Below are 24,262 nucleotides of genomic sequence, written 5' to 3' on the forward strand. Positions count from 1 at the left end.
ATCCCTACATGCACTGCTTAAACATAGTCGTCTGTCTTATCCTGACACACCACCACCTGCCTCTTTGCTGAGGGTGGAGGTGGAGGGAGGTGTTTGGAGTTCTAAGGGTTCAGATGTGAATGATAGACTGGATGAGATGAGTAGGAGGAGGAGGTGTATGTCCTCCACAGGGACAGAGGGATCTAAGCCAGGGACTAAGAGGATTGCAGGAGGGCCAAGGCTTTTCTATCAAAGGCATTTAGCACAGGTCACTATAACCTGCAGGCCTGCTGCTACAGGAACTAGTTACACATACCTGTATTTAAATACTACTAGTATAGGATGGCCTCAAATTAATTTTGATATTTAATATCACACCAAATGTAGAAAAAACTGTTGCAGTTTAAAACAAACAGCTGGTTCCCAAACACGATGCTTTGTCTTTCCTTTTATATGGCACATATGCAGGGCTAAAGTCTGGCATTTCCTGCACTGACTGACCCATGCTTGAATCTGAGTGTCAATCTTCTAGAGGGTAAAGGGTGGGTTTTTAAGGGGTTAAACCTGTGCAAAACCTAAATCATCACTCACTCATCTCATCTTGTTAACAATTATATGACTAAGGAGCTCATTCAGCCTAACAGAGTGCAAATAGTCAGCGTTTTATGGACTCTCAGCTGTGAGAGACAGTGTGCTTAAGTGTGGTTATGTGTGTGAAGATTGCCCTCTACTGGACTTAAACTCACTTACATTACAATTGTGGGTCAAAGGGGGATGAGAAGGGAAGCATTCATAGTGTTATTCCTGGTAAAGTGCAAAAGAGGTATTGTTTGTACCTAAAATCGTTTTTGTGCTAAACTAAGTGTTGGCGGACAAAACAATGTTTCCATTAAAACAGGAAATACACATGGGCTTGTGGTCCAGCTGTAAACTGTAGGCACTAAAGTGCACATTTAACAGGACAAATTTGAAAAACATTGGCCTCAAGGCAGTGCCTGTTACATAAAATTTAACTGAGAGCCCGTCTGATGAGTTTATTGTTTGTTAAAAACAGACTAAAATAAATTGTTACCTTTACATCAGCCCATATTCAACAAGATGCATTACTTCTAATTTGTTATTCTTAGTGCCTGAAACTGCTGCTACAGGGAAGGTGTTAGGTGAAGTGTTCAATTACAGTCTTGGTTACTTTTTTATAGGCTATTCTGGATGGGGGATACATCTGTTAAAAGTCAGCAGAATTAAATTTTCACATATAAGAGAAAAGAATACTAATAATCAAAGCAGTTAAGAAGCTAAGACACATTGAGTTAATGCCCCTGACATGTATAATGGGCTTAATAGCCCTGAACCCTGCAGTTCCTATAATGCAACACAGTAGTGACATCAAACCCTTCTGCCTAACAGATTGTGACATTTTAAAACCCCATCTTTACATTCTTCTTCTTCTTCTTCTTCTTCTTATTATTATTATTATTATTATTATTATTAATATTATTATCATTATTCATTATTCATTATTTATTTATTTTCTGTGAGTTAGAAAGTATATGGGGACAAAAAAGCTGCTTCATTTTTGCCTTTGGGACACCTGAGAGAATATTCATGCCCTGCCTTAAATTCTGAGTAGGCTACTCTTATATTTTTAATGTGTTGAAGTAGATCTTTTTGCACAGTTAATGCAGGTTCAGGAATGTACTATATCCAGTGGTGGACAAAGTACACAGCTTAATTACTTAAGTCAAAGTAAAGATCCTCCAGGTCAAATATTACTCCAATACAAGTGAAAGTTGCTCTGTCAAATTATTACTTGAGTTTTTGTACTGAAGTACTTGCTTTTAAAAATACTTAAGTATTCAAAGTACTTTTTAATATATCTCAAAACTTTGTATGTTCACAAAGCATGATGGCAGTAAAGAATACATAGGAGAACATTCAGTTACATTATGTTTGTCTAGAAACCATTACTTGAAATCTCTAAAAACTATACCATGGAATAAAAATGGAAACTAAGTTACTCCAAGCACAGACACCTTAGTTTGAAATGTTCATCTGAAATGAGACAAGTGTTACATTGCTCAACACGCTTTCTCAGGTTGGACAGTGAATGTTTGAATGTTTGGGCAGAGTGGGAAACAAGGAGAACATTTCAAACGATACGTATCATTCTTCATTTCAAAAACCTCTAACACGAGCTGAAGATATGACCATGGGTGCTCAGGTGGAGAATTATAGCCATCATTACCACCTCTAAATGAACTGCCTGATCTCAGTGAAATTTGCTCTGTGTTTGCTCCACGTTCAACCGTGGAGACGCACAATATACAGGTACGACTAAACCACTGAGACAAACAGAATAACACAAACACATTTTACTGTCTTAGGGATCAGATTTCAGAAAAGAGAAGGAAATGAGCTGACTTCAAAGCAAAAGTAGTGAGTAACTACAGTACTGATAGAAATGTAGTGGAGTAAAAGTACAATAATTGTCTTCTGAATGTATTGGAGTAAAAGTAACAAGTATCCCCAAAAAATAATACTCAAGTGTAGTACATATACTCAAAAAAATTACTTAAGTACAGTACTCAAGTATATTTACTGTGTTACTGTCCACCAATGTTATTCATTATTTATTCATTTTGTGAGTTAGAAAGTATATGGGGCAAAATAGCTGCTTCATTTTTGCCTTTGGGACACCTGGGAGAATATTCATACCCTGCCTTAAATTCTGAGTAGGCTACTCTTATATTTGTAATGTGTTTAAATCACATGTTGTTGCACAGCTAATGTAGGTTCAGGATATCCAACTATATGTTCTAAATATTTATAAATAATTAAATGTATTCATAAAAAATATATAAACACCGTTAAACTTTGAACAACCTGAATTGGAAGACTGGTGGAGTAATGATTTAAATTTAACAATAAAGGAAGGTTAGTTGTGAGACTTTATCGTCCACTTCCTGGTTTGACGTACATCCATACGTCACGCAGCCAGTGTCTGCAGTGCCTGGTGGAGGTACCCCGTGTCAGCGAGACTTCACATCACTCTCTGATCACTCTGCGGTAAGAAATGAAACGTCATATGAAGATGTTTGTTAAAGTGGTCGGTATAATAGGCTAAACCCATGATTAAAAGTGCAGGACGAATAAATGGGGTACCACATTTGCAGAACTTGATATAGGGTCAGGAGGATGAGCCGGCTGGTGAAATGCGGCATCTAGTGTCTTTTAAAAGGACATTAAAAGTTTAAAACGTTTCCACTTTCCTTGTCATTCCCGATATATGTCAGTGAGATAGTAATTTCTGAGCATATTTTAATTCTCTTACTTACAAAGTAAGCATTACAGCTTGTGCGTAAAGTTTGTTTTGGTGGAGCAGAAAATGAAGCCCACCACTAGCGTCGCTGCAGACCCTCCATCATCGTCAGACAATAGCGCAGGGAGGAGGAAGAGGAGGCAGCAGCACCGGGCTCCCTCACCGGCAACAGCCCAGGAACGGGCAACCAAGCGAGCTCAGAGACAGTCAGGCCGGTCCACATCTCCTCTTACTGCGGGAAGGAGCAGAACCACCGGGGAGAAAGAGAGTCTGAGGTCTGCTGACGGAAGGGAGAGGGAGCCCGAGGGCCGCGGCGGGGCAGCAGCTGTTCACCCGGATGGTGCTGAAGCTGGTGTATTCGGGACAAACAGGGCGGATGCTGTCGAGGAGGATCCGATAAATTCATCCGCACCGGCCCGTCGCAGCACGCTCCGCCTGCCCTGTTTTACAGCCGACGCCACTCAGCATTTTCTCCCATCTTCCTCTCCAGCGGAGGTCAGAGGGAGGAGAGCCGGAGAGGAGAACGAGAGAGCCGGTGTGTCGGTGGGCTGCGGCCCGGGCCTCGGTTTGGGTTTGTGGAGAGGAGGATGCTTGCAGGCTGAATTGATCCAGTTTCATCTTCAAAAGAGGCTGAAAAGACGCGGGGCGAATATGCAAACCAAATCGGATAACGTGGGGTCTGAAGAGGGGGCTGTGGGAGAACCGGAGCCGGTTGCAGAGGCGACAGAGGCGGGGTCCGTGACACAGCAGGACCAGGAGCAAGACCAGGCCTTTGAAGACGAGATGGAGAGGCTAATCGATGAAAATGAAGATCTTAAGGTTTGATACCTCTAATACGTATATGTATGATGGATCGTTGTCATCAGGTCATTTATGTAGATTCTTAAAAATAAAAAAACAACTACTTACAAACCTGGCTGTCACATCAACAGAATTGAGGGCCAACTGAAAAATAGTCCACATTAGGGTAGAAAAAAACGTCTGTAGGCTATTTAAAGCCATTAAACAGATCTCTGGCTGCAGAAGAAATCCTGTTCTTGTTCTAATCACTGACTAAAATAAATGCAAATATCAAGTGCTTGTCTGGTAAACACCCCTGTTTCTTAACATAGCACAAAGCTACTAGACAGACATACACTGTTCACAAATGACTTACCAGTTATTGATCACACTGATATCGATCTGCTAGGATAATTGATATTGTTTTCAAAAGAGGTATAACCAAGGGAGCAGGGATTTGCATGTTTGTGTCATTGTCATGGCTGTAGTTTGCAGGAAATGTGTACTGCAAAGAAGATGCAGGATTAAAGATAAGTTTACATCCAATCAGAGCACATAGGGTGCATTTAATTAAAAGCAACAGTTGTTTTTTTTGACAAATATAAATATATTTGGCTCAAGTCCAAAATATTTATTACTTCATCGGTGGAGTCAAAAGCCAGATTTTGGAAACCCCAAAGCAGCTGAGAGTAGCATCCACCATTAGAAATCTTAACTGCTTCATAACTGGTACTTACAATGTTCACTGCGTACCCAACAGATTGAAATTGAGGAGATGAGGGCTGAAATGGATGAGATGCGAGACACGTTCTACGAGGAGGACACTTGTCAGCTGCAGGAGATGAGACGTGAGCTGGAGAGGGCCAATAAAAACTGCCGGATCCTGCAGTACCGTCTGAGGAAGGCAGAGAGGAAGAGGCTGCGCTACGCCCAGACTGGAGAGATCGATGAGGAGCTGCTCAGGAGTCTGGAGCAGGACCTGAAGGTACAGAGGGGAGTAACTGTCTGGGTGTAGTTTTGAGGACATTTTTTATTCAATTTTTGGTCATTGTACACAAGCTTTCATGGCGTCAGGGCCACAGTTGAAAGAACCGCCTTTCCAAAGTAGTTGCCTGTGGTTTTGATTTTGCCACCAAGCATTTTAATAGTTCATGTACATTTGGTGTGTTAACATTTGAAACCATCAAATCACATTAAGTATAAATGTTTTTATCTTGTACTTTCACAAACCACTATGAAAACTCTGCAGGTCGCAAAGGATGTGTCTGTGAGACTGCACCATGAGTTGGAAAAGGTGGAGGAGAAACGCACAAAGACAGAAGATGAGAATGAAAAACTGAGACAGAAGCTCATAGAGGTGGAAGTGACCAAACAAGCCTTGCAGAATGAACTAGACAAAACCAAAGAGGTAAGTTAGCCACATATGTGTACAACACATCTATCAATTTTTGTTTAATCTCTGAACTCATTGGCCAATTTCAGCCATAAAAAAACTCTGAACCATCAATTATCAGATTGGTTATGGTATAAATACACACATGCATTCATTTTACTGCCCTCCAATAGTCTCAAAAGAGAAGAGGAAGCAAGGACGCCCAGAAGACGGATAGAAAATCTGCACAAACTCCTACAGAGGTAAGAAGATAAGGGAGTCGTTTCCTACAATTTTTCTGTTATTGACACAGGAGAAATCACATTGCTCAAAAAAAATGGGAAAGTTTATCTCGAAGGAACATCTTCCACTTTGTACCACTCACGATAAAGGATAATCACATTTTTTAAAAACCACCCTTCTCTCTTAGCTACTTAGGTCCATATTTCTAAAAAAAAGTGCTGTCATGATCTTTTCTAGACACCACTTAGACTAACTGAAGTGAACATTAAACCTGGAGGCTTCCTCGATCCTTTTATAATTTCCTCAACTCATCTTGCTTTCAAACTGAGGTTATAATAGGTCAAAGTGGGAGCTCCAGTCATCTGAAAGAAGTGTATATTTGAAGGAAGGCTAAGAGTTTTCAGAGCCTCTGCAATTTAAGATTCAGGATGAGTCAAACATCCAATGAAAGATTACGTTTTGGCTTACAAAAAACTTTGCTACAAAATCTTCTCTTTAATCCTAAACCTTTCCAACTTTCCGTCTTATTCAGGATTAAGTTGTGACCATTTCTACTTAAATGCTCTCTAGTATCTTATGCAAGTCTGTATGCATCACTGTTTTAGGAGGACAATGAGGACCTTAAGTGCCAACTAGCTTTTATCAAAGAGGAAGCAGTGCTCATGCGGAAGAAGACAGCCAAGATTGACAAAGAGAAGGACCGTCTGGAGCAAGAGCTGCAAAAGTATCGCTCTTTCTATGGAGAACTGGACAGCACCCATCCTAAAGGAGAGGCTGGGGGTCCTCCCACCACCCGCGAGTCAGAGCTGAAGCTACGGCTCCGTCTAGTGGAGGAGGAGGCCAACATCCTGGGAAGGAAAATAGTCGAATTGGAGGTAAAGAGGGTGGTGTAAGATGGATCTATTGTGGGAATGATGCTTGAGTTGTAGTCCTCTGAGTATTAATGTTTTCTTCCTCTATCCTCAAGGTCGAGAACCGTGGCCTGAGGGCTGAGCTTGATGACCTCCGTGGTGAAGGAGAGGGTGCTGGAGGCGATGGGTGTGGAGCGATGGGTGGGCCAGGTGCAGGTCGAGGCTTTGGTGATGACCTAACAGAGCTTCGACAGCAGCTGCAGCTGGTGGAGGACGAGGCAGAGCTGCTGCGGAGGAACCTAGCTGATGTTGAAGATCAAAACAAGAGGGTGACTGGCGAGCTGAATAAGTTACGGTTCAAAGCCGGGACCCACGAAGGAGGCGCCAGGCATGGGGGAGGAGCAGGAGGGGGTGCAGGAGGTGGAGGAATGGATAGCGCTAAGGCTGAAGCCTTGCAGGAGGAGTTGAAAGCAGCAAGGCTACAGATAAATGACCTCAGTGGCAAGGTATTACAAACTTATTGACTGTTTTACATTGATGAAATCATTTCAATTTCTTATTTTATTAGGATTATTAAAGAAAAATCAGTTCTGAAATGACTCTACTTTAAAGTTTACAATATTAGTTTTTAAATAAAAATAGCTTCAATCCTAAATGTTATAATCTTTATCAGATACTGTCAATTTTTGTATGAATTCGGATATAGAAAAACATGACTGAGTCTCCAGTTGTGCTAGCAGTTTCCTAAAGCTATACTTATATAACAGTACTTTTAGCTAAATACTATATTAGCGTGAAGATTTGCAAAAACTGTGCCAGAATGTATTAATTCATTACATTTGTATTTTAATGTAATGTTAAGGGTTGTAACGGTTACTGTTTCAGTTAAGTTTCTAAGTATGTTAACACCAAAACATCCCACCAAAAAAAACACTAGTGTCCAGCTTATTCAGGAAATTATAATCCTTTTTAACAGAAGTTAAGCTCTGCTAGCACTTCTGTGATGCTTTGTGAAACAGAGCAGTGCTGTAACTTAAGTACCTATGCCAAAATCCTAACATGTTCTGAATATAAGCTAACACCATGACATTTGGAACAAACAGCAAAAATAATAAGAAGTAATGACTGTCTTTGTTCATATTCAGAGCATACTGTCTCTTGTTAAGTTTGGGATAATGTAAAAGGAGGGTGGTTATGTGAAAATAGAATCCTGACAGGGTGAGACCTTAGAGAGAGTTAGGAATCATCAAAGCCAGCATGTTTAGTTCCATCCAATCAGACCAGGGTGGTAGATTACCAGACATGTCACTAGAGTAGCTAAAAGTCACCTTTTGTTAAGCTTTTTCAAATTATGTCCTTCTTATTGAAAATTGTATTACAAACGTTTGTCACTGTACTCCTCTTTGTCTTTTTTGCAGGTGATGCAGCTGCAGTATGAGAATCGAGTACTTCTCTCCAACATGCAGCGCTATGACCTGGCGTCCCATCTCTCCCTGCGGCCTAGCCCGCGAGACAGTGATGCAGAGAGTGATGCCGGAGGCGCAGCAAGTGGTCGCAGAGAGAGCGACGAGGACTCCACTTCCTCCCGTCTTCTCCCACCGCACCGCAAACGTGAGGGTCCAGTGGGTGGGGAAAGTGACTCCGATGAGGTCAGAAACAATAATGGCAGCAGCCGCTGCATGACGCCTACAAGAGGCCTCTACACCCCCCCTGGACCTGAGGGTGCCGCCTCCTCCGCCTTGGCCCGCTTCCTGCCCAGTGGACGGTGCAGTCTGCGCGACAGGCAGCAAATGATCGACATACGAGTGGAAGCCGAGAGGCTGGTTCGGACCATCGATCGGCTCATTGCTGATACAGCCACAGTGATCTCAGAGGCGAGGGTCTTCGTTTCAAATGGTGACCTGATGTTTGGTAGAGGGGAGGAGGGAGCGGAGGATGATGGGAGCAGGATCAGGGAGCATGAGCTGCTTTATCGCATTAACGCTCAAATGAAGGCCTTCAGAAAAGAACTGCAGGCCTTCATCGACAGACTGGAAGTGCCGAGGCTTGAGGACAGGGAGTCAGACGAGCCGCTGTCTGTGAGTTTTATCTGATATCTGAGTATCCTGGTGGGTTGTGAAATATCTCAATAAATGTAACACTAATTCTGTTTCTTCCTTTCCCCCACTTAATCCAACCTCGTTTTTCTCATCTGTTATGGTTTGTCATCCTCCAGATGTTCCAGCCGATCATTTTGCTCATCCTCATACTTGTTTTGTTCTCATCCCTCTCTTACGCCACCATCTTTAAACTAGTCTTTCTTTTTACTCTTTTCTTTGTCCTGTGATGTATGCCTCCCTTAATTCACGTCATCCCTTGTTTGTTTTTTGCTCTTTTTTTTTTTTCTTTCCTGCATCCTTTGTTGCCAAGGTAACCAAAAGCACAGGAAAAGCTCAGCACTTGCCAAGATTGCAGTCACAGTCAAGACTGATTGGCTAGATTCAACACTGGAGTCTACATTATCCCTAACACATCACTGACAGCATCCATTCCTCAAGAAGGTGAGTTAACCCTAGCGCTATAACAAGGTAGTCCCATTAAAAATGTGAGGTACCAACAGTACAAAAAAAGCAGCAGTGTTTAAAACCATCAAAACCTGAAAGTCCAGATTTTGCATGGACAGGATCGCTGCATTAAAGCAATCAACAAACAGTAGTGAACTGACGAAACTGCACCGCTAGCTGGAGTCCTGGCTTACATGTGTCTTCCTGTTGTATCCAGAGCAATCATCCACTCGTGAGCTGTTGTATGTTGTAAAAACTAAAACAACTTGATTTTGATGTTCCATCAGTGTCACAAATCCCAAAATTTTGCAGATGATGAAGGATTCCATGATAATAAACAAAATTCTAACAGACACGGTAAAAAACTGCGACTACAAACCAGTCTAGCTTCCACTGACTCCTCCTACTGTCTGTGCCACACACAATCTTATATGAAAGAGATATTGTCTTCTCATCAAAAAAGGAACCAAAATAGCATAAAGAACAACCAAATCCTTTTTACATGCTTTACCACAACAATTTTCAACTATACTAACGCTAAATAAATCTATAAATAGTCATTAATAACCTGAAACACTACTATGCCCCATACAAGTAGGGTAGCCTATAGAATCATGTAACACGATCATAGACTGTATAAAATATGGACGTAGTATCCGTGACGTCACCCATCTGTTCCTTAGCGCTGCTTTGAAGCCAATCGGCGGCGGTAGCCATATCGGAAATGCAAAACTCAACCAGGCATAGTGTGACGTAAAGAGGCGGAGTTTGAGCCTCTTAGCCAACATGTGTTTATTGTATCTTCATTTTGAGGTTTAGGGTAGTTTATTGTTTGTATATTTTTGTTGTTTGTTTACAGTATGGTTTATTTCGGGGTCAGTTAATTAGGTTATTTATGGGTCATGTGTTAGGGGTGGGGATATTCAGTTCATTTACTCCACCTGTTTTCTTTTGTTTGGAGGTAGAGAGAGGGGGTGAGCTGGGTCTCCATACTTTTTGTAGACCGCTTATTTTTCTCTTATTATTGCTTATTTTCGCTATTTTCGTTTGTGCACTTTGAGTTAAACTTCTAAATTAACTTTTTGTACATTAGTGATTTTTGCTTTTAGCGCATCCCACACTTTACTAGTCCCAACGTCAGCCTCTCAGCGGCTTTTGGCTCTTCGTAGTCACTACAGGACTAAACAAAGAGATCAAACATATGATGAGTGGGCTTTACAGGTGCTACTAGGCTCATTATTTTACATTAGGTCAAAGCCAGGTCAGGTGTCTCCTACTACTTCCAGTTTTGCTGCTAAGTTAGTGAACAGCTGCTGGACCCTGCTTCATGATGAGGTTGTATGATAAGGGTATTTCTTATCTATCTTGGCAATAAAAGAAAAAACATATTTCCAACAAAGTCAAACTGATTCTTTAAGTTAGCAGGTGTGTAAACAGAAACCAGCTCTATCAGCCATGAGATGTAGCTTAAAGTCCTGAAAAGCTAGGTTATAAATGCATGCTATAGAAAGAAATTGAAGTCATCTAAGGTTAGCATTGCCTTCATTGAGCTTTAAGGTCACAAGCGGAACCCTAATCACTTTTCCTTACAGCTATATGACCTGGTGTAACCTTGTTGCTAAATATATTTCCTCTTGTAACATATGATGACAGCAGTCCCCTCCTCTTTGTTTTTCAGAACAACACTTGCTGTACCATCCTGCTGTTGTTCGCTCAAGGTAAAGTAAGGATAAAGTTTGTTTTTAACCCTCTCTTAAACTTCTGAAAGGTTTGACGGGGAACACAACAGGTGGAGGAATACTGGGGATGATCCCGGGGATTCAAACTGGAAGGAATTCTTGTGATTAAGTAGAGAGCCACATGTTAGATCTTGCCAGGGGGAGGGATTGGGGGAGTCTGTAAATTCCCAGCAGGACCCCTGATTAGAGGTAGGCATTAGTAATTGATGTTGTGGCAGATGAACAGTAGCAACTGCCTTCAGAAGTCAATGCGGCGGGATGAGTCAAGATCACAAAGATGTCACATGTGCTGGGACAAAGAGTGAGATTCTGCAAATGTAGCTCTTTTGCACAGTTACATACATACATACACAATCTGGAGCTGTATGTAGTTTTAATGGGTTATCACTTTACATAAATTCAAGAAAATGTTGTGCTATGTAAGGTGGCCCTGAAGGACAAAACAAATTTACAAAAGATGAAACACTTTTACAAAGTTGGAGACAAATTTACATTTTGGAAAAATTTTATAAAACAAAATTACATCAGCAAAACACTTTTACCAAGGCCAAAACAATTTTTCAAAATCAAAAAAGCACATTTACAAGCGGTGAGACAATTTTACAAACGACAGACCACTTTTACCATTCCTGAAACAAATTGACATTAATTTTTAACGGAAAGGGAATGTGCCAAACACAGAAAGTGATCCGGTACAAAACGGAGTACCAGTACCAAACGTCACTCTGTTTGGTTTCTCTCCATCCAAACAAACTAAATGACCCCTAACTCGATCACTCTCGGATCACTTCCAGTATTTGGTACATTCCCTTTCCGTGAAAATGAAATGTTAATTTGTTTCAGAAATGGTAAAAGTGTTCCGCCGTTTGTAAAATTGTCTCACCGCTTGTAAAAGTGTTTTTTGATTTTGTAAATTTGTTTTCTTAAATGTAAATTTGTTTTCTAAAATGTAAATCTTTCTCCAACTTTGTAAGTGTTTCATCTTTTGTAAATTTGTTTTGTCCTTCAGGGCCACCGTCGATATGTAAAGTTTGATGTCACTGAGAAATCTGTGAAGAATAAAATATTGCTGAAATGTTGCCAAACATGCCAGGCATCCACCTTGCAGTTTCCTTTTCGTGACTAACTTCAATAAAGATATTATTGACCGTGACACATTATTAGTCACTGTGTCACCCACGCCCATTTGGCACCCCTTGGAAAAATGATTTGCAATGGGACATGGTCACAAGACAAAATCTGCCCAAGCACCCTAAAGCAGAATAGCAACAGAGAATCCTATTGGCCGTGAGCTCGCGGCAGCTGAAATAGCTATGTAAACACTTTCCCTCTCTCGGTCAGTAATTATAGCAGGGATGCTGGTGACGACAGTTGCCCCATCGAGACTTCAAATGCTGGAATAAATTTGACATTATGATATTGGATCCGGGCTCCAACAGCGCGCCCACGTAAACACAGTGGAGCGCTATAAAGGCTGGGGACCCCGGCTGGATCAGAAGTTGTTTACCCCTTTACTCAACGCTCCGGACTTAACCCCGACACCGAGGCGTGACGAGGAGAAGGGGTCCCTTTAAATCCAGTCCGCGGTGATTTACGTAACAGAGGAGGAAAAAGCCAGGGGGAAGCTGGGGAGAGAGGGGAGTTGACAATTTGGCGACAGAGAGTGAATGTGCTGCAGAGGCTGGGGCGAACAGTGCGCAGGGAATAGAGCTGCCCAGATTTTTACTTGAGGAGAAAGACTTTTTTTAAATATTGGACAAGGTAAGGACAGCAGACTTGTTATATGTAAAGTGATTGGAATATATTATTTCATAATTCATAATAAGGTTTGAAGTATTCAGGTATAGACAGTAAGAGATTATTAAACCTACTGTCATGTTTAGTGTTGAGTTTTTTTTATTTTGATTATTTTCAATAGTTATATAATTCTAAGCACATTTCAAGGTGTCACTTTGAACATATTTTTTGTCTGTGTTACATCAATACAGTCACTATCCCTCTCCTCATGCACGCTCACAGGCCATGCAGCCAGTTTAATATGCATAGTTACAAGATTATTAATATCTCTACTCTTACATCACAGGGGGGGGGGAAGTGGATGGTACATTCAGGCACTTTCTTCCAGGGCACTTGTATTCATTAATGGCAACAACAACAACAACAAACCCAGGTTGACTAAATTAAATTGAAACTGGTGGCAATAACTATTGGGCAACTAGAACTCCTTTTTGGAGTGAAACTTTACCATGACATCTATGATTTTAGACTGAGGCCCCATGTATAGGGGTTTTTGAAAAACAATTTCATACAACCTTGGGTGCATTAGGAAATGACAGAGCAGAATTTCTAAGGAGGCATTTTGTTTTTAACAGAGGGGTTCAGTTTTTATTCTCACGTCATGAGACCCAAAGAGACGGGCTGGAGGTCAAAGTGACCAGAGGTCTTAACACTTCGAGTGTCATGCAACACTCTTGTCCACACGTGCTGCATAGGTAGACTTACATGCCTGTGAAGTTTTGACAAGAATGCAAAGGAGAAGGCCATAAATATCTGACCTTAGTGAGGGGAAAGTCTCCAACAAGAGCTGTTTAAGAAACATGTTGACTTCAAAAACTATCACGTGGTCGGATAAAGTCTTCACTCTTTATAATGTAACCTTAAATTGGTATCACATAATATGCATACTAGTACGTTTTATTCTGAACCCTGCTGAAATTTTGAAAATATGTGACACTTCTTTGTCTTGAAAAAAAGGTATTTGTTTATTTGTACTAGTCTAGTAGTAGTTGTAGAAGTAGTAGTAGTGGTAAACAGTGTAAAAGCAGGAATTTTTTGTAATTTCATAATGTATGCCAACCTTCTTTCTCCCTTTTTATTGTCATTATAGTGTTTCCAGGCTATTGATCCTTCTGCCCTGACTGGCAACCAGACGCTGTTCTCTGACAAAAGAGGGAAACAGGAGTAAGGAGAAATCGCCATAAAGGCCTGCTGTTATCGAGTGGTCCACGTCATGGCAGCCATTGATTTGGAGCGTGGGCTGGAACACGGTGGTCGGGGCTGGGGGGCAGAAAGGCCTGAGCTGATGGACAACTTTGATTCAGAGATGCAGGAGTGGGAGGACCAGCTGCAGGACATCCAGAAGAAAATCGAAGAGGTGAGATAACACAGCATGGATAATAAATATATGATTTGAAGCTGCCCTTTTTCCCTTGAACACCATGTTGTATTTAATGATGAAAGATCAACTACATTGGCTCGGTGTATTGATTATTAAGGACAGGAAATGGACTCGGTATGCGTGAATATGGGACAAGTTTCAGTCATAGCTCTACAGCAGCATTTGTGTCAAAATTCAGCTAATTTTTGATCTCTGCTTTGTGATACTGCTTCTATTTAGGTAGAAATATTGAGTGGAAATCAGGGAGATTGTGTTTTAGAAGTAGGCTATTCAATAATATAAAAGGAATATATATATTTTTCAGTTTAAAAAGTACACTAAATAATTAAACCCAAGATTTATATTGGACTTAAGTATGACAATCATCCATATATAAGTGTAACAGCTAAAATATGACACTGTTTACACTCAGGTATGTAATAAATGTTGCGAGTGAATATGGGAATGGTTTCATTTCCAGATTATGTAGTGCTTTGGTAATCTCAAGGGTGTGTGTTAATTTATTCAATATGTGTGTTTGCTTATGCACCATAATAAACTCTTGGCAGCCATAGTGACTGACTCGACCTCATGGCCTTGTTGGAGCAATGATACAGACACATGTGAACAAGCTAATTAAATCGTGAGGTAGTGACGGGAGTGACTGACAGGCTGAACACACTTGCACACGCGCACACACACGCGCACACACGCGCGCACACGCGCGCACACACACACACACACACAAACACACACACACACACACACATACACACACAGACTGAAAATGGATACTAAAGGCACTATTAAAAGTTGCAAAGGGACACAGATGCTTTTTGAAATAACATGTGCTTATCATAAATATAGGTTAGTCTGTGCAACAGTTTTGTGATAATTATAAGTTGTGTTTGTTGTGTAAACACAGCTCCTGTGTCGCGTGTTTGCTGATAGTTTGGTACACTGTGTGCTTGTTCAAATGAGTAAATTAAGTTCAGATGATCTAATAAACAAAGTGAAATGAACATTTAAAATGGCACCCTGTGTACTATAGAAGTGAGAAATTGTGATCCTTCATAATATTTTCTGCATAATGTTTGCTTAACATATTCAACTGGACACTAAGCTGTATTCGCAATAGAAGAGTTTTGTGATAATCAACATTTAAGTTATTGCTGTTACCTTGATTATAATTATTATTATTTTAACGTATGCACACAGTTAAAGGAATTAGCTACACATTGTGATTGTGTTCTTCTGTGTCAATTTTTCAGTTGTACAATGAAGTTCAGGCCCGCAGAGGAGCAAACGACATCTCTACTGACAACCCCAAAAATGGAGGCGAGTTGGATTGTGGCCTAGGGCACCATGGCAACAGCGTCTTTGTGCCTGGCCATCACCACAACAATCCTACTGGCGCTATAAACGTACCACATCACTACAGTGATGCCTGTAACTACAGCCCCGATGGGTACAACTACCCTGTGAGGCATCATAACAGCTACCCTTACTGCCACTCCAATGGCGTATCAGAGATCGGAGACTTATTGCAGGATTATTTGGGGCAGGGGAAGCAAGTGAGCCGGAAGAACAATGGAGCTCGCCATGTGGTAAGTGATCAAGCTTGTACTCCCCTTTCTTATGTCTCATTCCGTTGTCATTTGCACATCTGATGAAACCAAATGGCTGGGCATGATATGAGTCAAACCTGGGGTTCAGTCAGGAACATATTGATTTCAGTTACTGGTTCCTTCCAGTCTGCTCATACTCATAGGTTACCAGACAGGAGTTCATTTCACATAATTTCACTGTCGTCGTTCATACTCTTCCTGAACTCCTGACGTTGCAGTCAAGACGAAAGCCAAGACATTAAAGCATTTCCTGGTCCACATGTAAACCCACGTGTGCTGCCAACATTACAGTACAGTAGATCAGAATAGTTCTAGCACTGCTATATTGAGTGATGAACAAGGGTCAGCTGAGGTTCAGTTTTGGTACGGTTCAGTGGACGGAGCCTTGCTAATGGTCTTTAAGTAGCAGACTTTGTAAGCAGAGTATTTTAAAGATATTGAACTCAGTGGGTGGAAGTCAATGTAGATGCTTTAATAGATATATTTCTCCTGTCTTTCAGCGCTTCAGTGACACAATCAAGGTGAGCCCGGACAGCCCATCAAACAAGAATGAAATAAGAAGAAGTCCTGGGAATGAAAGGTACATTTTCTCTAATTTGTTAAACATTTTGCAGGATGATGCAATGTGACTGATTAGGTTGTTAATCTGCTCATTTCTGCTTTTTAGACTTGGTCAAGAGCAGTTTTTGGGCAGTTTTGAAGAGACTCAAAACAGGAAGAACCAAATGTCCAAAGTAAAGTGCTCCTCCCACAGAGAGAGTTCTCCTAACAAAGAAAACACTGGTAACAAGCCACCTCTTGGACAAAGGGATGCTCCTGCCATGCAAGCACGCTCACTGCTTGCAACCACAGCCGCTGAATCTCCTGCTTTGGACAGGAAGTCATTCAGTGTTGGGGCTCTGGGAGACAGGAAGTCCAGCAGCCCCTCTGTTCTCAGGAAATTTGGAGCCATGCTTCAAGAAAATGAGGGCAAAACGCTCACCGAATCTGGGGTGGTAACCCATCAGGGTCTGGAGCCAAAGTGCCCCACCCCTGGCTGTCAGCGCAGAGCTGTAGGAGCCTCTGCAGTAGCCGGCAGGGCGCCCGTGCGTGTGCCTAACCAGAAATGCCAAGCAGATTCCGACGTGCTGACAGCCGAGGTAGAGCCCAGCCAAGAATGGGGGTCAGTATCAGACTGTGGTAGACAGAATCACAAAGATCACAGAGGATGCTACAGCAGTTCTAAGGGACCTCACACAAGTCCCCAGCTGTCCCACAGGAGATCACAGGTGGCTGGAAGCCCAAAGATAAGACCCAGGGCTAACAGTGAGGCAGATAGAGATGGAGGACTGATTCAAGCAGAGAGATCAAGGAAGCCTTTGCCCCAACCTCTGGAGCCCAAAATGGACTACAGGGTCTCAAGTGTATCCACAGGAGCCCAGAGGATCCAGAGGGGTGGGTTAGCAGGACAGGATGTGCCAGGTTGTGGTCAAGTGGGGGATGAAGGACTTATTCAGCTGCTGGACATGCTCGAAATCCATCATGAGTACAGCTCCAGTCCCAGAGCAGGACATACTGGTTATAGACAAGATCCACAGCAGGTAGGCATATCTCTACTTCTTGAGTTCATCCATTCAACTAAAACTACAATTGAAGATTGAGCAATTGTAATGTAATGTCTTCCATTGTGTTTCTCTTCAGACAAACCCAGCTGAACTACCCACAGACGAACCTCAGAAGACTTTCTCTCGCCCTGCGCGGCCAGCCAACCAGCGACCACCCTCCAGATGGGCAAGCCGGGCACCCACTGCCAGAATCACCGCCCCATCAGGTCCTATGTATCGTCCCCCAAGCCCCCTCACTCGCACTCCTAGCCCCAAGGCCAGAACCCAGAGTCCTGCTCTGAAGCCCCGGCCTCTCATATCCTATTCTCCCCAGACTGAAACTGTCATTATGTAATGCCTTTCCATTTTATCAATGCTTCCCTTCCTCTGGGAAAATGCTCTTTGTGTAAATAGTTAAGACTTTTATGTTGAACAAAATTGTGTAAGAGATGCCATGTTTGCTGCGAGGTTTAAGATAAAATGTTTCAAGATAAAACACATCAAAAACATTCTCCAGTGTTGCTGTGGCTTTTGCTTCTTCTGTGCCAAACCTTTGCCAACACATCAGCATTTGCTTTGTTGCAGTTCAGTGAGATTATCCACTGCTCCTCTTTGTATTAAAGTTCTTTTTTTTTTCTGTATTATGAGATTTTGCATGCAGCCCTAGTTTGAGGGTGCATGCTCATGTGCTTAACCTTATTGCGGTCATGTTGAATTAAATTCAACCTGGCTGGCTGTTGAGGAAAATGAAGCCGCCACCGTGCTCCCAGCAGCAACCTGCTATCCGTCAACAACAGTGTGTTTTACTGTATTATATTGTCCAAGTAATATATTTAAGATGTTCAAATAACAGCTGTGACAAATGACTATAATATGCCTTTAATGTATTTTTTTCTTGGTAATAAATATGAAAGTGCTTTGACATGATGACTCTGTCTCTCTCTATATTGCAGCTTTGCATTGTTCCATTAACGATGGCTCGTATTTCTGATGATTTACAGCATGTCAAGCCAATGGACACCTGACGCCAGCAGCTCCTTACATGCCAGTGCTATGGCAGCTCAAGTGGTGTTGCTGTTGCAAATGAGCTAACTGTACAGCACTTCAACATATCAGCTGGTAGAGAAATACATGGATTAACTGCATTGTAAAAAAAAACGTGATAGTTCTCAACAAGCTCAGCATTTTGGGGGCTCAAATTTAGAGTATTTTGGAGCACAATTATACTGCACACTGTTGGTTCAAGAGCAGTTAAGGTTCCTGGTGTGCAATGGAGTGACTACATAACTTTTCTTGCCTCTTGAGACTTTATCAACAACCTCAGGCTCCCCTTTCACCTGCTCTTCAAATACAAGGCACTCTCAGTTCCTCAAATTCAAACCTTACAGACACCATAACATTCAGTTTTCTCACCAAAGAAACATTTTTCACATAAGGGGTAGTCTAAGTGTGAAATGTCATGTAAAGGCTGGGTGGGTGTACGGAAGTCTTTTGGCCCCATGACGCCTCAGTCCTGTCACCCAACCTCTTGGTGCAATGTGGCACCTCAGACGGAAATAGCAAGCGTGACGTGTGTTTTGGTGCCAGAAATCTTAGCCTGCTGTCTTTGGAGGTATAAATAAAGAGAGGCGGAGAGCATTGATTCCTCTATCTGTCTCCATAGCTTTCTTTCATCTTGCCTATTACTATTTCTGCCGCCCAATAAGACATCACACATGTAATATCTAATAATCGTTGACAGATTGGGGATTTAAGTTACCCCCATTAGGTTTTGTTCTCCAATCACTTGCAACCATTAGTATTAGTATATTTCCTACTCTTTCCCCCCTTAAATCATTTCTTTTACACTTTGATCCTCAGTCTTAATGGTTCCAAAACAATACCTTTCCTCTTTCTAGCCCCCACCTCCCTCCATCTTTCCCCCTCCTGTCTCTTCTTTCAGTCAATATGTGTGTGTAAATGAGAGCCCGTCTTACAGGTTGGCACCTACTTGGGCCACATGAGGGTATTTTAACAAGGCGTCTGGTTGGCCATCACTCCTGTGTCCTCATCAGGCCCCCTGCTAACTCTTGACAAGCTGCTGCTTGCATGAAATCACTTACAGAATAAAGCATACATGACAGATTTATTTTCCTGTGTATGTTTCTTCTCCAGTTGCAACCCCACTCTTTTTTTCCCCCCCTGACTGAGTACACTGGAGTCAGACACAGCATGGCACAGCTTGGCACAGCATGTTCTCTTCCGCACATGGCTATTCGTGATAGCAGAGACAGACAGATGACAAATAGAGAAGAAAGGGAACATTAGAGCAGACAGCTGAACTGTAACCATGGCTCCCCTGGCGTAGGCACAACCAAGTTATCACACCCACTCTGATGGCAGAGGAAATAAGGAATCCTGGAGTATTCCTACAGCATCGCACAAGTTTTACTATGTGCTTTTGTGGTGCAATGTGGGGTAGTCCAGCCCAAACGCTCAAACAGTAATAAAGATATACAATCATATGTACATACTTCTATGGAGCCATATTTATAACAGCTACCTTCATAGCTTTGAAATAAATGAGTTTGTTTGTATGTATGAATCACTGAAGTGAATGATGTCCCAGTGGGTGCTGTCATATTGTGCTGATGCAGCCAATCATGTGCAAAAGTGATCTGGATGGTGTAACTGTGTTTTTAGCATCAAATGACAAATAACTACATTTCACCCGAAAAGCCCTGCGCATAGCAGGCGACCCCTCCCACCCGTCTAACAGCCTCCTCAGCCTGTTGCCATCAGGAAGGAGACTACGCAGTCTCCGGGCCAGAACCAGCAGACTGAGGGACAGTTTTATCCACCAGGCAGTCAGGATGCTGAACTCTCTCCCTGTTTTGCCCCCTCTTCCCATAGTGCCCCCTTCACAGACGTAATATCAAATCCTCAGTATGTCTGGTGCATACTGCAGGTTTTTGACAATAAAGAAGAGTTTGACTTTGACTTTGAACACCTGCACAAAATGACAAAAAAAAACATTTTTGACAAAAATTTGACATTTAATTGAATTTTCTAGTTAGACCCATGTCCTGTCAGTTAGAATGGAGGAGAAAGTCTCTATTACTTATACCGCAGCCAGTCTCCAGGGGAAGCTCTAGATGTTTTGGCTTCACTCTGGGTGGCTGTGGTACAGTCATTGATTTTATATAGACTATAGTGTGTATACTGTATGTGTATTTATGTGCCTGTTCACTATAGTTGTTCTTTAGTTAACTCAAACCTCTCTATTGAAAGGATAAGAGTATCAAACTGTATCCAAATTTCCATGTCCATTATAACTGCCCAATAGCTGGTATTAATTGTTTGTAAGTACAAGAACTGCATGCTAGTATACCTTGAAGTGTAAATTAGCATGTGTCCAACTACCTGTTTTGTAAGTATTAGAAAGCACAATCTGATTTTGGCTGGGATGGGAAGTAGGGTTTTTACCCCAGTAAAAAGCTAAGTATTTGAGGGCAAATGTTATGGAACTGAGACCTTGCTATTGTTAATAGCTGCACCTTTGGTTTTCTACGGTAAGTGTAAAAGTTTCGGCTGTGACAAAAAAAATAAACAGATAAAAAGACTGATTTAACATGTAGAAATGTTGCACATAAAACTGTTATCTCAAATGTTCACTATTTAGCTTCCAATTATGTCATTTTATATCATTAAGGTTGTTTTCGTCCCAAAATTATCTTCAATTTCACGCCATGGAACATTAATATAAAATTGTGGGACTGAAATTGCACTAAGTTGAATTTCTCAAAGTAGGACTAACATTTCTAGATAATGAGGTTAGGGACAATTTCTCTTGCGTGTATACAATTCAATCTGCCAATCAGGATGCTGACCTAGGCGTTCTGTGCAAGCTCCACAGTTTGCATGCTGGGATTTGAAGTAAAAAAGCCTGAATGTGTACACAGAAGCTGGGAAGTAAACAAAAACCTCAACATAAGAAGAATGGAATTAAGCAAGACAAAGCTATTGTACCTTACATAAAAAGGGTACAGAACTGTAAAGTTATCTATATTCTCCCCATTCAACATACAACCAGTTAGCCTCTTGCTAACTTTTTTGTTGATTGTTTTGGTATGTGACGTAAAAGGTAAAGCCTTATAGCCTTCACTTAAAAGATGGCATAGCGCCACCACACCGTAGCGGAAGGGGGCATACTTTTGTCACTTGCCTGGGGCTTGTTTGCTGAGACACAGAAATCCACTCAATTTTCCTAATCGTGCTATAACTGTACCTGGATTTTTCTGTGCATGTAAACGTACTGACCTCCTGCAAAACTACACTCCCACGAAGTCTTTGAGTTCTACAGGACAGCAACTGCTTGTGGTCCCTAAGACCAGGCTGAAAACCAGGGGTGGCCATGCCTTCTCAGCAGTGGCCCCCAAACTGTGCTATATAAATAAAGTGGATTGGATTGGACAGTGGTGAACCTCTTACCATCTTTTCTTTGGGGAGACTCAGCCTCTTTGGAATTACTTTTCTACACCCAGTCATGTAACTGACCTTTTGCAAATTAACCTGATTAGTTGAGAGATGTTTCCCCAGGTGTACGTAACTTAACAATTTCATTAAAAATTACACACAATTAACAATTTCATAAAACATCACAAAGACCTGTTTAATGATAGTCTGCAAACTGCATTGCTGTAGAATGGTAATATTCAAGAAACAAGTTTCATGTGTAACCCCATATAAAAATATACATATCCATATATGATAAATATATTAATGATAGCAGGGTCTTTATAGTGCGTAGTTTAAAGTTCAAAGTCAAAGACCATCTACGGTATAGTCACTAGGCAGACTTCTGAGCTTCTATTCATGTAGACAGGCTCAAGATGTGCTCTATGGATGCGTGATTATGAGCATTACATCTGACAGAATAAGTTCCTGGTGTCTGACATAATGGCTCTTTGGTTGTCGAGGGCATGTGTGAATATCACACCCCTTCCTACCTCTTCTCACCCACATCCACCTGTCCCCTGTCCTGTTCCCCATACACTGCATCTCTCTCCTGACAAGCCTTTCATTCATTGGAGCTGTGCTTGGGGTCTACACTGAAATCCCCAGCATGCGTCAGTCGCTACTGCCATGGACTCAAAATAGCTGGTTAACTGCCTCTCATATGTGACTATGTCTCACAAAAATGTGAACTGGAGAGTGACAGGACCCCCCCTGTTTTAGAGGTTAAACATGAAGGAAAGAAGATGACCTGAAACTGAGCTGTTTTACAGGGTTCTCCAGTCCTTCTCTTAACATTATATTGAATATTTTCTCTTGTTAAAACTTAATAGACCAGGCACGTTTACATGTCTTGAACAACATGCATGCTAGTGTACTTTCTAGTTCTACAGTGTTTGCATTTTTCTTCAGCATTTAAACGGATGCTCTCACATTGGCATCTACCTGCACTAGACCAGTGGGTGCACAGTTGGGTAAACAAGCTGGGAAAGATGTGCGCCTGTTTACAGCTTTGTCATAATGTTTGGTTGTTCTATTTCACGTTCAAAGAAAAATATTGATGCCAACCTTACACTAAAGAACAATTTAGTACACCTGAAACAGAAGAAGCTTTCTCTATTAGATAACAGCCAAGAATTTTGAGGTATTAAATGAGGTCAAGTTTGCACAGCAGCAACAATTGCAGGGCCCAGCTCTCTTAAGCAGCTGTATCAATAACATGTACAAGATAGATTTCTACTGGGACTGTTGACGGCTTGAATTATGAATTTAGGGGTCAACCCAGTTAGACAGTAGGTGTACTCTTAAATCCAACCACTCTACACGTCCATTTTTCACCCACTTTATCTGCAGAGTACAAAACGTCCCATCTGTTGAGCCGCAGCTCATGTCACGATCCTGCCTGCTTTATCTTCGTCCACATGTCCTAACTGTCAGTGTGCCTGGGTCTGTCCATTGAAACAGCCATCTCAAATGCCGGATGATGAGTGTGGCAGTACAAGAGGTGGGACCATCAAGGACAGCCGGGTGGATCCTAAAAGGCCCTCGAGAATTTCAGACCTCTCCATTAAAATAGAATGAGGCCCAAATGTCCCCACTTTGAAAGATAACCCGTGAGGCTCGCCTTTCAAAACAAGAGCGGCGTGCTCTCGGGGGATCAGCAGGTGTTGCCCAGGCGGAGGTGACCATGGTGGTCTACTTGTCATGTGACAAATGACCAATCTTAATTTGGTTTCAATGGAGTGGTCAGCTGGGAGCAACTACATGGTCAGGTGTCTGGCCTGTTGCCCGCACACACGATTTAGAAATAAAGTGCATTACAGAACACAGAGGAGTCTTCAGCTATGCTAGCAGCTATTTGAGACTGGATTTAAATGAGCTAAATTACAGCTTATTCCCTTATACAATATAATAATATTAACAATGTTAAATTTAGCAGGCAGAGTCTTCAACATGTATACTATGATAGCAAAAAGATTGTTGCTTTCTCCTCTTAGTAATTTCCACTGATATTCGATCATAACCAAATTATTGGTGACACATTTTGACCCAATTGTATGCATACAAATGTTCAGATATTACAGTCTGTATCAAAGTAGGTAAGACAACTATGGCTAAAAGGTACGTTTAACCTCAGAGTTGTAAAGGACTAGAATCCACAAACTCTTGTTGGCTTGACAATAATGCAATTCACAATGAGGAATCTATATATAGACATGATCCAGAAATGTTGGTGGCTTCTCCAGGCCTGAGCCAATTCAAAATGGACTGAAATGAAGTGGATAACGATCCTGTGGTCTGACAAATTTGACATTCTTCTTGGCAATCTTGGGCTTTGAATCCACTGCTTCAAAGAGGAGAGGGACCACCATTCTTTTTAACAGCTCAGACTTCAAAGCCAACACCCATGGTGGTATGGGGATGCATAAGAGCTCATGACATGGGTAATGTACACATCTAGGAAGGCACTGTTAATGCTGAATAATATAGTTCATTTGCAAAAACAGATAACTCCGTTTTTATACATTTTCAAAAAACATATTTCTTTTTGATATAGATTCCTAATAAAGTTAC

The 24,262-nt window shown here is 41.6% G+C and overlaps 2 protein-coding genes across 3 annotated transcripts in view; one reads left to right on the forward strand and one right to left on the reverse strand.

Moving 5' to 3' along the window:
- Window positions 1-5,053, reverse strand: part of LOC117823907 (inactive serine protease 35-like) — a 94,256-nt gene extending 89,203 nt beyond the window's left edge. Inside the window, exon 1 of the mRNA XM_034699182.1 lies at window positions 4,816-5,053. The gene's annotated coding sequence lies outside the window, so the exon portion shown is untranslated. The remainder of the gene's footprint in view (window positions 1-4,815) is intronic.
- Window positions 2,941-18,116, forward strand: LOC117823905 (protein SOGA3-like). Of its 2 annotated transcripts, none has more exons than XM_034699179.1 (14): window positions 2,941-4,117; window positions 4,839-5,063; window positions 5,328-5,486; window positions 5,645-5,713; window positions 6,299-6,568; window positions 6,661-7,050; window positions 7,963-8,622; window positions 8,760-9,084; window positions 10,766-10,805; window positions 13,714-13,980; window positions 15,255-15,590; window positions 16,112-16,191; window positions 16,279-17,191; window positions 17,292-18,116. In XM_034699179.1, exons 1-8 carry the CDS (start codon window positions 3,365-3,367, stop codon window positions 8,868-8,870), a joined length of 2,637 nt encoding a protein of 878 aa, XP_034555070.1. In that variant the 5' UTR covers window positions 2,941-3,364; the 3' UTR covers window positions 8,871-9,084; window positions 10,766-10,805; window positions 13,714-13,980; window positions 15,255-15,590; window positions 16,112-16,191; window positions 16,279-17,191; window positions 17,292-18,116. The 2 variants fall into 2 exon arrangements, with proteins under 2 accessions (XP_034555070.1, XP_034555071.1); XM_034699180.1 differs by having other exon boundaries at window positions 8,954-9,084.
- The last annotated feature ends 6,146 nt before the right edge of the window (window positions 18,117-24,262 follow it).

Source organism: Notolabrus celidotus, chromosome 13, assembly GCF_009762535.1.
Source record: "Notolabrus celidotus isolate fNotCel1 chromosome 13, fNotCel1.pri, whole genome shotgun sequence".
Classification (NCBI taxonomy): domain Eukaryota; kingdom Metazoa; phylum Chordata; class Actinopteri; order Labriformes; family Labridae; genus Notolabrus; species Notolabrus celidotus.